The following is a 13072-nucleotide window of genomic DNA, read 5'->3' as shown; positions in this document are numbered from 1 at the left end:
ACTCCTTTTGTATTCTTTAACTAAATACTTACTGTCTCACTCAATAGCGTAATTTGCATCTAGTGCTACATCTGTAGCAGTGTTTGTAGAGTGTGTGAATTTGTGTATGTGTGTGTGTTGTGGGAATGAATAAGTAAATATTTCTAATGCCCCACAAGCCTCCGTGGAAACTGGTTTCCACACAGAGCCTGACAAGGGACCAATTTAGATTTTTCTGTCAGGCCATCGCTTCGTTTCTTTTTTCTTTCTCTTTAGTGTCTTCCTCACTTTCTTATGCAAACACGCATTTACCATGCAGATTTACTCCAACATGCACACTGAGTTCTGTGAGGAGAGAGACAGACTGTCAGATTTCAACTATGTTGAGCTGCTTTTAATTAAACCAGTAAATTATTTGTGTGTGTGTGTGTGTGTGTGTGTGTGTGTGTGTGTGTGTGTGTGTGTGTGTGTGTGTGTGTGTGTGTGTGTGTGTGTGTGTGTGTGTGTGTGTGTGTGTGTGTGTGGCTGCAGTCAATTAGCGATAAGACAGTATTTCATAAAACTTTTTAAAATGTTTTATCATAATGTGTGTGTGAGAGAACCTAAAATGGCTTACACTCACTTATGTTGTTTTTTTAATGTGTTCTATTTATTGATTTATTTTAAAACTTTATTCATTTTTTTTTTTTTTACTTAAACTTATCGTTTTAAATGTATTTGCAATCCCCCTTTTCTTAGATACTTACAAATATACCTGGGCACTATATAAACATTTTATCAATAATATTCAACCTTTTGATGAAGTTTTTTTGGAAATCTTAATATTCAATCTGAAATGGCTGTTCGCCCAATCAAAGAAAATCAAATACCTAGTAATGATTGAAATTAAGAAACATGTCCCTAATTCTCCAATTTACAGTTTTAAAGGCTTTTTGAGTGAAATAATGTTTGGAAATAATTATATATATATATATATATATATATATATATATATATATATATATATATATATATATATATATATATATATATATATATGGAGAATAAATTGGTAAATTGGAGAATTAGGGATGAAAAAAAAACCTAAAACGTAAGATAATAATAACAAAAATAATACAAATAAATAAATAAAAATATATATATTCTTTTATTATTTTAGTTATTTTATTTTTATGTATTTATTATTATTATTATTATTGTTAATACTTTTTAATTGTTTTCATTTCATTCAATTAAATAATACCACATGGAATGGTAAATTATTAATTATTTACCATTCAGTTATTTAAAAATAAGTATGTGATCTGAGTTAGTCACACCACAGAAAAATATGTTATTAACCACCCAGCCAAATTTGAATGATAAAAAATAGTTGCCAAGTAAATAAAATAAGAGATCAAAATCTTGAAAAAATGAGCAGTGTTCTCTCCTCTCAAACGCTGGGGGCGTGTCTGTGGGCTTCGCCGAAACCACCCCCTCTCGCGGGAAAGCTACCTCCGCCTCACTCAAATGTCACGGCTACAGCCCGAATGGATGTTCCTAGCATCTTATTAATTGGGTTTACAAAGCCATACATGTTTTAGCCTCCAAAGCCAGGAACAAACTTAGAGGACACTGACATATTCGATAACCAACATCATCCCCCTCGATCTGCAACAGAATGGTCCGTGCTTTTTCCCACTCCGTTTTATGCAGTTTAGCTAGTTATGTTACGTTAATTAACTAGCATAAACGTAGCCAAATAAAGTTAGGCTAGCAATAACATAGAATAAAGTGTATTTTGACACTTTATAGTCAGATATCAAACTAAAAGATATAATACAGATATTACAGATATAATATATACAGGTTTACAGATTTAATAGTTGAAATCACTTGTCTAAGGAATCATATTGATGTAACTTATATAAACAAAACAAAATCACGTTAGAGGGTTGCAGGATTTAGTTACTGTGGACTAACGTTACCTGCTGTAATTATAACACAAGCACACAAGGAAACTTTCACTCATTGGTGGGCACGTAATGTTATTGCGGATGATTTCTGCACCGGCTGTCGGCGGGACGGGAGAATGTAGGCGGGAGATAGTCAGTTCAGCCCCATTCACCAGTAACAGCGGATTATCAGTGAAACAGTTTTCTCCAACAAAAGTTTATAAAACTATCCTGTGTAAAAAAACAAAACTTTTAATGGTCAAACTCCACACAATTTAGTACTACACAGTTCACAGTCTTTGCAATGTGTTTTAGCAATACATGTATAATGTGTTTAGAATTTTTTTATAGAATTGCCTTTACGGGGACTTTAAAATAATATAATTTACATAAATATGTGCTTGAATTCTCCTCAAGTTTCTCTAGCAGAAGTTCACATTTTTTCTATGTTTTCACTAGTAAAGAGATCTTACCAGACACTTATTCCAGCTACACAGAGTCTGTCTGTAGAAAATATATACTGTTTATTTGGGAAATGTGGGTGAACTAATCCATTAAGCTTGACCAACACTTGCCGGAACGCTGTAGATCACGATGTCATGCCTCACGTTAGTGTCTGCAGGCCATCTTAGATGTTCTTCTAATGTTTTTGTATCTTCTTCTCAAACACCAGGGGTGGAGAGGTCACTGACCTCGTAAGAGAGAAGATCTTCACGGTCAATCAGTGGCTGGACATTTGCGTTTATGTTCCGTTATCTCATTATGTGAAGGTGGTTTAGTTAATAAAGTTTTCCACTCAGTCTTAGAGGAAAATTTTGACTAAAATGAAATGAAAACAAATGACGCAATTGTTGACATGCAGCAAGAGTAAAGCCCTATGAAATTGATAAAAGTTAGGAGGACACACTTGAGACAAATTCAAGAAGGCAGAGACTTCAGTCTCCATTTCTAAATAAGAAGACAATGAGATCATTCATGATTTTTCTTAACTATGGGACCGTCTCCACTTAATGTGTTTCTGTTTTTATTTGAGTATTAGAGAGAGAGACAGAGCTGAAAAAGACAACACTAGGAACAAAAGAGAAGGAAGCCAAACTTTGCTTTAATCTGGATGTTTATAGTTCTTCTTCAACACCGTGTTTAAGGAAAGTCCCCCGGCTTTGTTCTCAGCACCATGTTTCTTATTCTTGTTCCGTAGAGACTGATTAGAGGGCAGGAGATTCTGTTACGTGATGTCCTCCATGTGTCTTCTAACTGCTGCTTCACTGTTTTTTAGGGAAGCACGTTGAGGAAGAGAAAGATGTATGAAGAGTTCCTTAGTAAGGTGTCTATACTTGGTAAGTAGAGTAATGTTTGTGAGGATTATGATTTTTATCTGTGAAATCAATCTTGCATGAATTGTTTGATTAACAATTGTGAACACCTTGTTATACATGAATCAATTTTTAATTGGGGGGGGGGGCGTAATAAAGGCCTTCTGTAGCAAATCAATGAGTTTGTGTAAGAAAAGTATACAGAAGGCAGTCCTCTGGAAGTTAGATATTTTATGTGTTAAATATGGATAGTTTTCATACAAAAACCCATCGATTCGCTTCAGAAGGCCTTTATTAACCCCCCGGAGGTCTGTGGATTACTTCTATAATGGATAGATGTACTTTTTTGGGCTTCAAATTTTGGGCTGCCATTCATCCCCATTGTAAAGCTCGGAAGAGCAAGGATATTTATTAATATAACTCTGATTGTATTCGTCTGGAAGAAGAATGTCATATTCACCTAGGATGGCTTGAGGGTATTATGGGATAATCATGGGATAATTTTCATTTTTGGTTGACTAACCCTTTTAAAATAAAAATGTAATTTTATGAATGGTTTATGATTGATTTAAAAAGAAATGTTGTGAAAAAGTGTTTTATGATGATGCGGTCGACTGACCAGGGACCAGGATAACAGTATATTAGATCCGTGCATAAACTCTTAAAGTGACCGCGGTCTAATATTCCTGCTGTTGTCTGTCATGTTAATCAGAGAACAAAAGAGAAAATCACTCTCTGCTCTTGACTGAATAACTTTAGTTAAGTCAGGAACACTTTGAGAATGAAATGTATTGATAATCTTTTTTGGCCTTTTGGCGAAATGCTCCAAGGTGCTTGAGATACATCCTTGAAACATAAATCCCCAGCCTTCAAATAACCAAAAGTTTTTTAGCATATATTACAGAAAGAGATACAATGATAAATATGTACTACACAGAATCCAATACTCAATATGAAGATATCAGGAGGTGAAGGGGTGGAGGTGGGTGTAAATGTCTGTGCGACAGACTGGGGAACATATGTTTGAATGAGTTTAAATACTATAGTTGATTAGGGTAGGTGGAGTAACATATCAGCTGAGTGTCAGGTGATATCGTTTAGCGATCAGTGGTCTGCCTGAACTAGGCTTGAACTACCATGTCTTGCATTGGGATGATTTTGACAATAAAGACAATCCAGTCTTATTTTACACTTAATTACTTTAATTCTGTAATTTTATTTAGCTGAAAACTAACCTACTGTTGGACCCACCTGAAAAACTTGTGAAAAACTTGTTGTAAAGCAGTGTTTATTTATTTACCTCTCTTTTTTCTATTGCATTTATTTCTGCTGTTGTTTGCTCTTTACTGACATTTTAATTGATTGATTTAAAAAATAAAAAAATAAAAATACAATTATGCCAAGAAAGCTGCAGTCGGTGCATCTCTAGAAAGTGACAGAGGAGAGCATTTTTCATTTCCACTGAGACTTATTCTCTGGTTCTTTAGAAAACCATGCTGGTGCTTTAACCAACTCTGAATTCAAAACACTGAACTGAAGGACCTGTAAATGAATGAGTTTTTCTTTATCTCCAAAGATTCATATAGCATCTCTGTGTGACCAAAATGGTGCTTTAGAAGCTGAAGGTTCCCTGCAGAATTTGAAGAACCTTATGTTTCTGAAGAAGCCTTATCTCTTCTTATGTTTCTGAAGAAGCCTTATAAGAGTGTAGCCTTGATTGACAGACACCACTGCCAGATTCTACCCTGACTTGCATTACAGCGGTTTTGTTTGGTGAGAGAGAGACAAAGAGGAGTGAGAAAGAGGAACATAAAGATGGTCAGTTCTGCGGTGACCCCTCGTCCTTCAGCACCCTGAGGTCACTCGTCGCTCTAAATGGGTTATTAAATGGCTGAACAAACACACTCCTCCTCTCGGTTTCCTCTATTTTTCTTTCTCTCTGTGTTCTCCGTTTCACAGCCCTGTCATGGCCTGTCTTCAAACGGCCCAGCTCTCTCACTCTTCAAACCTCTTTTCTACGCTCGTCTTCTCGCCTTTGAGGGGGGCATGTTTTTGTTTGCGTAAGATTTTTTTGGAGATTGCGGTGAAATGGGTACTGTTTTGTGAAATCTTGGCACTTTTTACCATGTTTTGTGAAGTCTTTACACTTCTGAGCTCTTGCGCAAAAAACTGCTTTAAAAATAAGTCATATTTTCACAATCACTTGTTACATTACGTTGCGGGATCAGAATATCTGAGAAACTTTGGAATGTACTTTTGACATTGACAAGTAAACAGTCAGCTAGTAACCATTAAGAACACCCTAACATTGTCAGTAGTGTATGAAACACCGCTCAAAGCAGCTTTATGTTGGTCAACAAAGTGAGTCACGTGACCATTTTATACAATGCAAAATCTGTGTGGGGAAATCTTTCCTCAATGTCCCAATGTGAAAATTACATATATTAATTGTTTCGTAAAAATACAGTATATGTATACAAATATTGCTGTTTATTATCATATTAATGCATATAAATAAACATTTAAAAATAAAAATGTTATATAAATATATTTAATATAAAATATTAATATATTATATATTATGTTAAAAAATATATTCTCTCGTCCTAATTAAAATATGCAATAATAAGCAAATATTTATTTAAATAGTATGTGTGTGTGTGTATGTATGTATGTATATATATATATATATAAATATATATATATATATATATATATATATATATATATTAAATATTATGTTTGTCTTCATTAAAACAGATAACAATGTGGAAAACATACCCTGATTATTCATTTGAAAATTACTTTTTAATGTATAGCTCTTATTTAAAAAAATATATCTTCAAAATATTATTATTGAATATAGTATAGTATAATAAGTGTTTTCTCTGAAAGACTTAGTGTCTTTTTCTGTGCTGTATGTTACTATATCCTAAAAGATTAAGGTGCTAATATAGGCGCTCACATACACACTTTTTCTTCCTTAGTTGAAGCATGCGGTGTTGATTTTTCCCTCACTGATGGCTCATGTTACGACTGAAGCAGGTGGACGTCTGCCCGGGCATGAGGATGTCTTAGCCAGCCTGATAAAGTGACCATTAGTCTGGGGCATGCAGACAGGCTGGCCCCAACACACAAACACACACCTAAGCCGCACACACATCGTCTCCTTTTAACTATTTAAATGTTAACACTATTATGAGGTCTGATCTGAGAATGATAGTCTGCTACTGTCTTGCATTGGGATGATGGGAAATGCATTCTGATGGGATGATGGGAAATAAAGACTGACAGAGTGAGCAAAGGGCAGAGGCGTTCGTTATTTTTTGCAGCTGGAGGATGGAGCGGCGCTGCAGAAGGCCAGAGGGTTTTAGTGTGGTTGTGTTCGTGTGTGGTACGCCTGTGTGATGGATTCAGGAAGGTGGGAAGTGTTTCTGGAATGTGGTGGGTATTGAATGATGGTTTTGGCGGTTTCTTTTCTCACGGCCACTGCTTCAGTAGTCCATGAGCAACAGAAGCTCTTCTAGGTCAAGATCCAGTCCTCATATTCTGCAGGAAGTTCGTGATAAGTCTTGGTGTCTTTCTGATTAGTCAGTTTATTTATAAAAGCATTAGGCTCAGCCTCTGATGACACACCCTCTGGTCGCTCACAGACCACCGGATACTCATTGTACACAAAAAAATAGCAAAGCTTGCTTAAAATTGTCTCTAAAAATATAATTCTTGGCTGCTTAGAACTTTTGGATGGATGGAAATTCAACTATAACTTCTGTGCCTTTTGTTTCAGAGCATTGCTACTTTGTTGCACCATGATGTCGTAGTATAATTAATTCAGATTAATTACATTCACTTGTTTCGTTCGATTGTAGATACTGCCAATGTATATGTACACTATATTGCCATAATTATTGGGACACCAATCCAAATAATTAAATTCAGGTGTATAAGATCAAGCACCTAGGTATGCAGACTCTGCTTCAAACATTGTGTCGCTCTCAGGAGCTATTTGGATTTGTAAAAAATCGTTTCTGAATCAAATTGAAAACCTGTTAACCCAAAGATTCTCACCCCTAATAATATCAAAGTTCAAGGGTTGAACTTAAAGTGACGTTGCTCAGGTCCGTTTAGATTCAAATGAAAATCTGTTTAAAAGTTTCTCAGTTAATATCAAACTTTTGTGTCTTTCAGAATCCCTTGATAAGTGGGAGAGGTTGACTGTGGCCGATGCCCTGGAGCCTGTGCAGTCTGACGATGGAGAGAAGATCGTAGTGCAGGGAGAACCAGGAGACGATTTCTTCATTATAACAGAGGTGTGTGTGTGTGTGTGTGTGTGTGTGTGTGTGTGTGTCCTATTGGCCGTGTGCATACAGCTAGTGAAGAAAAATTAACACAATAACAGTCGTCTAAGTACCTGGGGCCGGATTCACAGTAAGAAGTATAAAATTCTTCTTAACTGCCAATTTGTACTTATTTTCTAACTTTTCTATGAAAAAAGGGGCACTCTTAGAAGAAAAGTTTCTATATAGAACCCTAAAAGGTTCTATCAGCACTACGTATTTGGAACCCCTAAAAGGTTCTATATAGAACCCTTTTAAGTGCCAAAAGGGTTTTTTCTTGTTATTATAGAACCTTTTTAGCATAAAAGGTTCTTTGGAGTTGAGTATACTACTTTTTATGCTATTCAAACATTGAATTTATTGAGTTTTTTTTAATTATTAACCATTACAAGATAAAATTAGCTAGATACATACAATATATATTACTAATAGTACCATGAATATGGACAAGTACTCCAAAGGGATACTGATCAATCATTTGCGCATATAGGATGTGCTCAATCATACTAGAACTAGCAAGGCAGCACAACACACACAGACACCAGACGCTCTAGAGAGAGCGCGCAAGAAAACCAGAGCGAAAATTAATAGGAAAGACCTCTGCATATTGAGGCAGGCGCTTTTAAAATAATGATTTTAATGACACAGCGCATTAAACTCCCGTCAAGCCAGTCATGATTTAAATAGTCTACACACTTTTTATAATATCTACGGTAATTTGCAGGCAAACTTTGTGGTGTTTTTCTTTCAGCGAGTCTTCAGCAATACCCACCTTTCATTAAAATAGCACCAAAATCCACCCCAAAAATCCATGTTATATATTTTGTTCTGTTGAGTTCTTACAATATCCCAAATGTTTCCAACTATTTATAAATTGAGAGAATTTTTTTATTTTAACCACAGAGTAACGTCATAACATACTTTTAAACACACTTAAATGTATGTAATATAATAAACAGATCTGCGTTACCTCCTACTCATGACCGGAAAAGCGGAAATGGGAAATGGTGCCGGTGACTGTGTCCCGTAATATAATAAAAGTCCCGTTGCTCGCGAACCGTGTTTTTGCATAACAATCACTCCAGCTTCCTTGCTCAGCTCCCTCAACAGATCCCTCCCGATTCTTTTCCACTGGCTGTGAGGTGAAAACTACATGTCCCAAGATTCTGAGCTTATAAAGGTTTGAATAGGCCCTCTAGCTGACGGAAAAGTTATATCGTGTAGCTTTCAGTAAAAAATTAAAGATGACGTTCTAAAGAAAATGTTTGAGAACGTCTTAAGATTTTTTTCAAGTTTGCACTTTCTTAGAACGAACTTAGAAATTATCTTAAGAATTTTCTTAACTTCTTTGTTAAGAAGATTTTTTTGAATCCGGCCCCTGTTCCTCCAGGCTGACCAGAGGATAATTTCTCTCTTTGGGTCCCCCCAAGGTTGCTTCAGGAGTTTTGGCCTGACAATAGACTAAATCAATATTTTAACTATTACTACAATGCAATCCAGTCTAGGCAGCTGTTGCCCGAAGAGAGTTTCAGACCATCCTGTTGGATTCCCAGTACTTTTAGAAATCTAATTTGTGGAATTCTCGCTTGATTTCATAGTGATCTGACTCTTTCCACACCCTCAAAACAGAATAAACTGCACTTTCTCTTTTGTGTAAGCACCCTGAAGTTGTTTTCAGACAATCCCCATAGTGGCTTAAAAAAAGCATGGAAATGTATTGAATGAGGATCAGTTTATCCTTTTCTAAGACAGTTATCGATACCCAGCCCTGCTATATATTGGTTGTGTGTGTGCATACACATTTAGTCCTGCTAGTTTTCTCGATCCTTTCTTGCGTTAGCTGATACTCTTGCTTTGTGCTGTCAACACCACCGAACACATTTACAGTTCTGAAACCCCTCGTGGTGCTGATTCAGCATTCTTCTCCTCCTCTGCCAGATCTTTGAACAATATTTTGATTAACTCCACATTTATGAAGATGTTGTGAAGTCTGGAGGGGGCTCTTTTACCGTCTGTGTCTTCTCATATTTTCAGCGCTTTTCTTTTTTTCATTCTCATTCGCTCCTCCATGAAGGTTGCAGTACTAATATAATCAGGCTGTTGAGTGAAATAGTGCTCTAACCGTTCATTTGGCTGCCTCCTGCTCCCAACCTGTGCTCCCATGATGCTGTGCTCTCCACTAGGGGTGACCCTGAATAGTCAAAGATTCGATGCATTGATACGCGGAGCCGGATTTGACCCCCGATCTCATAGTCGAATCTTCGCGGGTGTTATGAAACAAGGATCATACCATTTTGGCAAAATGGGGGTGGTCAATACTTTAAAGACGAGGCGTGGTGCTGGGCTTGGCATCCGGACGTGAAGCTCAGCAATGCGCCACATCACACCTTTAAAATTCGGACACATTTTCAATGAGTGTACACAGACTGGCGATGGCATTCAGTGCCTGTCCGTGGCGACTCAGGAATATGTTGAAAATGCCGCGCCATTTCAAGGTTTTATATTACATTTATATTATATTTTCCTCAAATCGTTAATGTACATACTGATTTTACCCTGTGCTAAGATAAACCCATCGTGCAGCTCTTCTGTCGGAAGTCGATTCAAAATTGAGCTTGTGCTTATATAATGTGTGTGTCCGGTGTGAGATAAAGTGACCTGAGACATGGCGCTAAGCTTCGCGTCCGGTGTGAGACCACCTTTAGGCACAATCGGCTTAAGAACGTGCATGTAAACGCACTCAGTGTTCTTTAAACGCAGGTATTTTTTTAGGTTTATTTATCAAAATGTTCTTTTATATATTTGATGTTCTGTATTTCGATCGCAGCTTTAAAATGTTATGAGAAAACGTTTTACGAATGTTTATCCACCACTTAAGAAAGCCATTGTCAGTTCGTCTGTCAGTTGGCAGGCAGTTTTGGTCGCTTTATTAAAATTTGTTGTTGTGTGCAGTGTGTAAAGGAAAATAAAAATAGTTTTACCCTCCTGCTGACTAGTGTCGTGCCCCTCCCAATCCATTCACACAAACATAGATGATTCGACTATCGGTCGACTATAGAAAGATTCGACAATTCTGATTCGAATGTGTAAATCCTTAGTCGGGGACACCCCTACTCTCCACACATCCACCTGATTATTGCTAGCTTCCATGTTATTATTGCTTACATTAAACTTTGGTGTGCAACGCATTATGCATTGTTTGTACTACTGGCATGAATGGTTCCTAAAGCTCATTGAGGAGCTATATGGTTTTGGGTTGGCCTGCTAATAATTTCAATGAAACATTCCCATTGTTAAGGAGCCAAACATCACACAGGTGAAACTTGTTAGATTTATTGTAAATTTGAGATTGATGATGTTCAGGTAATGTCACAAGTATGTGTGTTTGGAAAAGTTTTTTGAAAGAATTCTTCCTTCGGGAAATGTTATAAATCCGAGGTTGATGAGCCATATAAAGCGCACACATGTGTAGCTGAAATGTCAGTTCTTCATTGCTGAACAATGGAAGGAGACTTGCGCCAGTATTGAGTCTGTGTGAGTGTGACTGACTGAGAGTTTAGGAAACCTGCTGCTGTGTCCAGATGTGTGTGTGGCTTCAGACAGACAGAAGCACTTGCAAATCTAGTTTCCAAGAGAAAGGTCAAAGCTGGATATTTAGCATCATTAGTCCGGTCTCCAATCCTATCGAAAATCATTCTAACATGATGACTTGATGTTCAATGAACATTACTTATTATTATCGGTGTTGAGAACATTTAAATGGTTTAAAACAGCTACTTAATATTTTACGAATTGATCAAGATTCTTTCATGAATAGAAAATTCAAAAGAACATGATTTGAAATGGAAATTGTTATTATAATATATTATATAGTTATATTATAAATGTCTTTACTGTGATTTTTGATAAATGTATTGTATCCTTTTGAGTTCTATTTTGGTTGCTCAGTTTTATTCTATGTTCTATTCACTCTACACTCTAATTCTATTCTTATTACATTATATTTTATTCAATTTTATTCTGGATTGTCTCTTTGCAATTATTTCTATTCTGCTCTATTGTGTGTTCTGTTTTGTTCTAATCCACTGCATGTTCTATTATATGTATTCTGTTTTGTTCCACTCTGTGTTCATTTCTGTTCTAATCTATTGTTTGTTTTCTATTCTGTTTAATTTGTTCCATTCTGTTTAATATATTCTGTACACTCTATTCTTTGATCTATTCTGGTCTAATCTATTGTATGTTCTATTCTGTTTACTCTGTTCTATTCCTATTCTATGTTTTATTATGTTTACTCAGAATAGAGTGGAACAGAACACAGAAAACAGAATAGAACGCATACAATAGATTAGAACAAAACAGAACACAAAATAGAGCGGAATGGAATGCTGTTCTGTTTTGTTCTAATCTGTTTTTTTGTGTTCTTTTCTACCCTCTTTTGTTCTCTTTTTTTAGAGCTATTCTATTCTATTATTTGTTCTGTGCTTTTTTTATTTTGCTCATCCTTACCCCAGTTTGCATTTCCATCAACTTCTGTTCATCTGGGTCAGAGAATAAAAGGGCAGAGAGACAGATAAAAATAAATGAAGAGGACTTTAGCATGAGACATGGGTCTGTCTCGCTGCTTGTTTGTCTCTCTCTCTTCCTCCGTCTCTGCCTGATTCCCAGCGCGGGGTGGCCAGCGGTTCAGTGATGGAATGCAGGCTGCAGACTTTCACACAGGGTCAGGCCCAGACTCCAGACCTGAGTGAGAGAACCAGGGACGGCTTTACTGACACAGGCTTGGGAAGGAAGGAAGAGCTGTATGGGTGTCATTGTTCAGATCTGGTTCCATAGTTCTTACTTTTTGCTTCTTCTTTTTGTCTTGACAGATACTGTGAATGAAACATCTTCCTTTGGTCATATTTTCTTTCACCTCTTTTACTTTTTGTGGTTTGGATCTTCATTACACACACACGCACACACACACACACACACACACCCATGCCTAATTACACACTAAATAGGAGGATTACAGGACACATACTGACATTTTTATTGATTGATCACATTATGTTTCTGTTCTAAACCCTACTGAGCTGCCTTGTTGTCTACCTCTGCTGCTCCTTTCTAAGGCATTATCTTTAGACAGTTTTATTGATACTTTTCTGTAATGATTGATTAATAGTCATAATTGAACATTTTCTTGTATTATCCAGCATCTTGTATGGATTTTGTTGTTACAAAGTCCCAACCCCTGAAAATAACCATGATCCCCAAACCCAAAATGTACACTTGGCACAACGCAGTCAGGCAAGTACCGTTCTCCTGGCAACCTCCAATCCCAGACTCGTCCATCGGATTGCCAGACAGAAGTGAGATTAGTCACTCCAGAGAACACATCTCCACTACTCTAGAGTCCAGTGGCGGTGTGCTTTACACCACTGCATCCGACGCTTTGCATTGCACTTGGTGATGTAAGGCTTGATTGAGCTGCTCAGCCATGGAAACCAACCCACCCATTTGAAGC

General features: G+C 36.8%; 1 protein-coding gene across 1 annotated transcript in view; it reads left to right on the top strand.

Moving 5' to 3' along the window:
* Positions 1–13072, top strand: part of prkar1b (protein kinase, cAMP-dependent, regulatory, type I, beta) — a 73920-nt gene that overhangs the window by 51588 nt on the left and 9260 nt on the right. The window contains exons 8-9 of the mRNA XM_067421921.1: positions 3190–3250; positions 7415–7536. Coding sequence (XP_067278022.1) covers positions 3190–3250; positions 7415–7536 — 183 coding nt within the window. The remainder of the gene's footprint in view (positions 1–3189; positions 3251–7414; positions 7537–13072) is intronic.

The sequence above is a fragment of the Pseudorasbora parva genome, chromosome 2, assembly GCF_024679245.1.
Source record: "Pseudorasbora parva isolate DD20220531a chromosome 2, ASM2467924v1, whole genome shotgun sequence".
In the NCBI taxonomy this organism is placed as follows: domain Eukaryota; kingdom Metazoa; phylum Chordata; class Actinopteri; order Cypriniformes; family Gobionidae; genus Pseudorasbora; species Pseudorasbora parva.
This window is presented reverse-complemented; position numbering and strand designations above follow the sequence as displayed.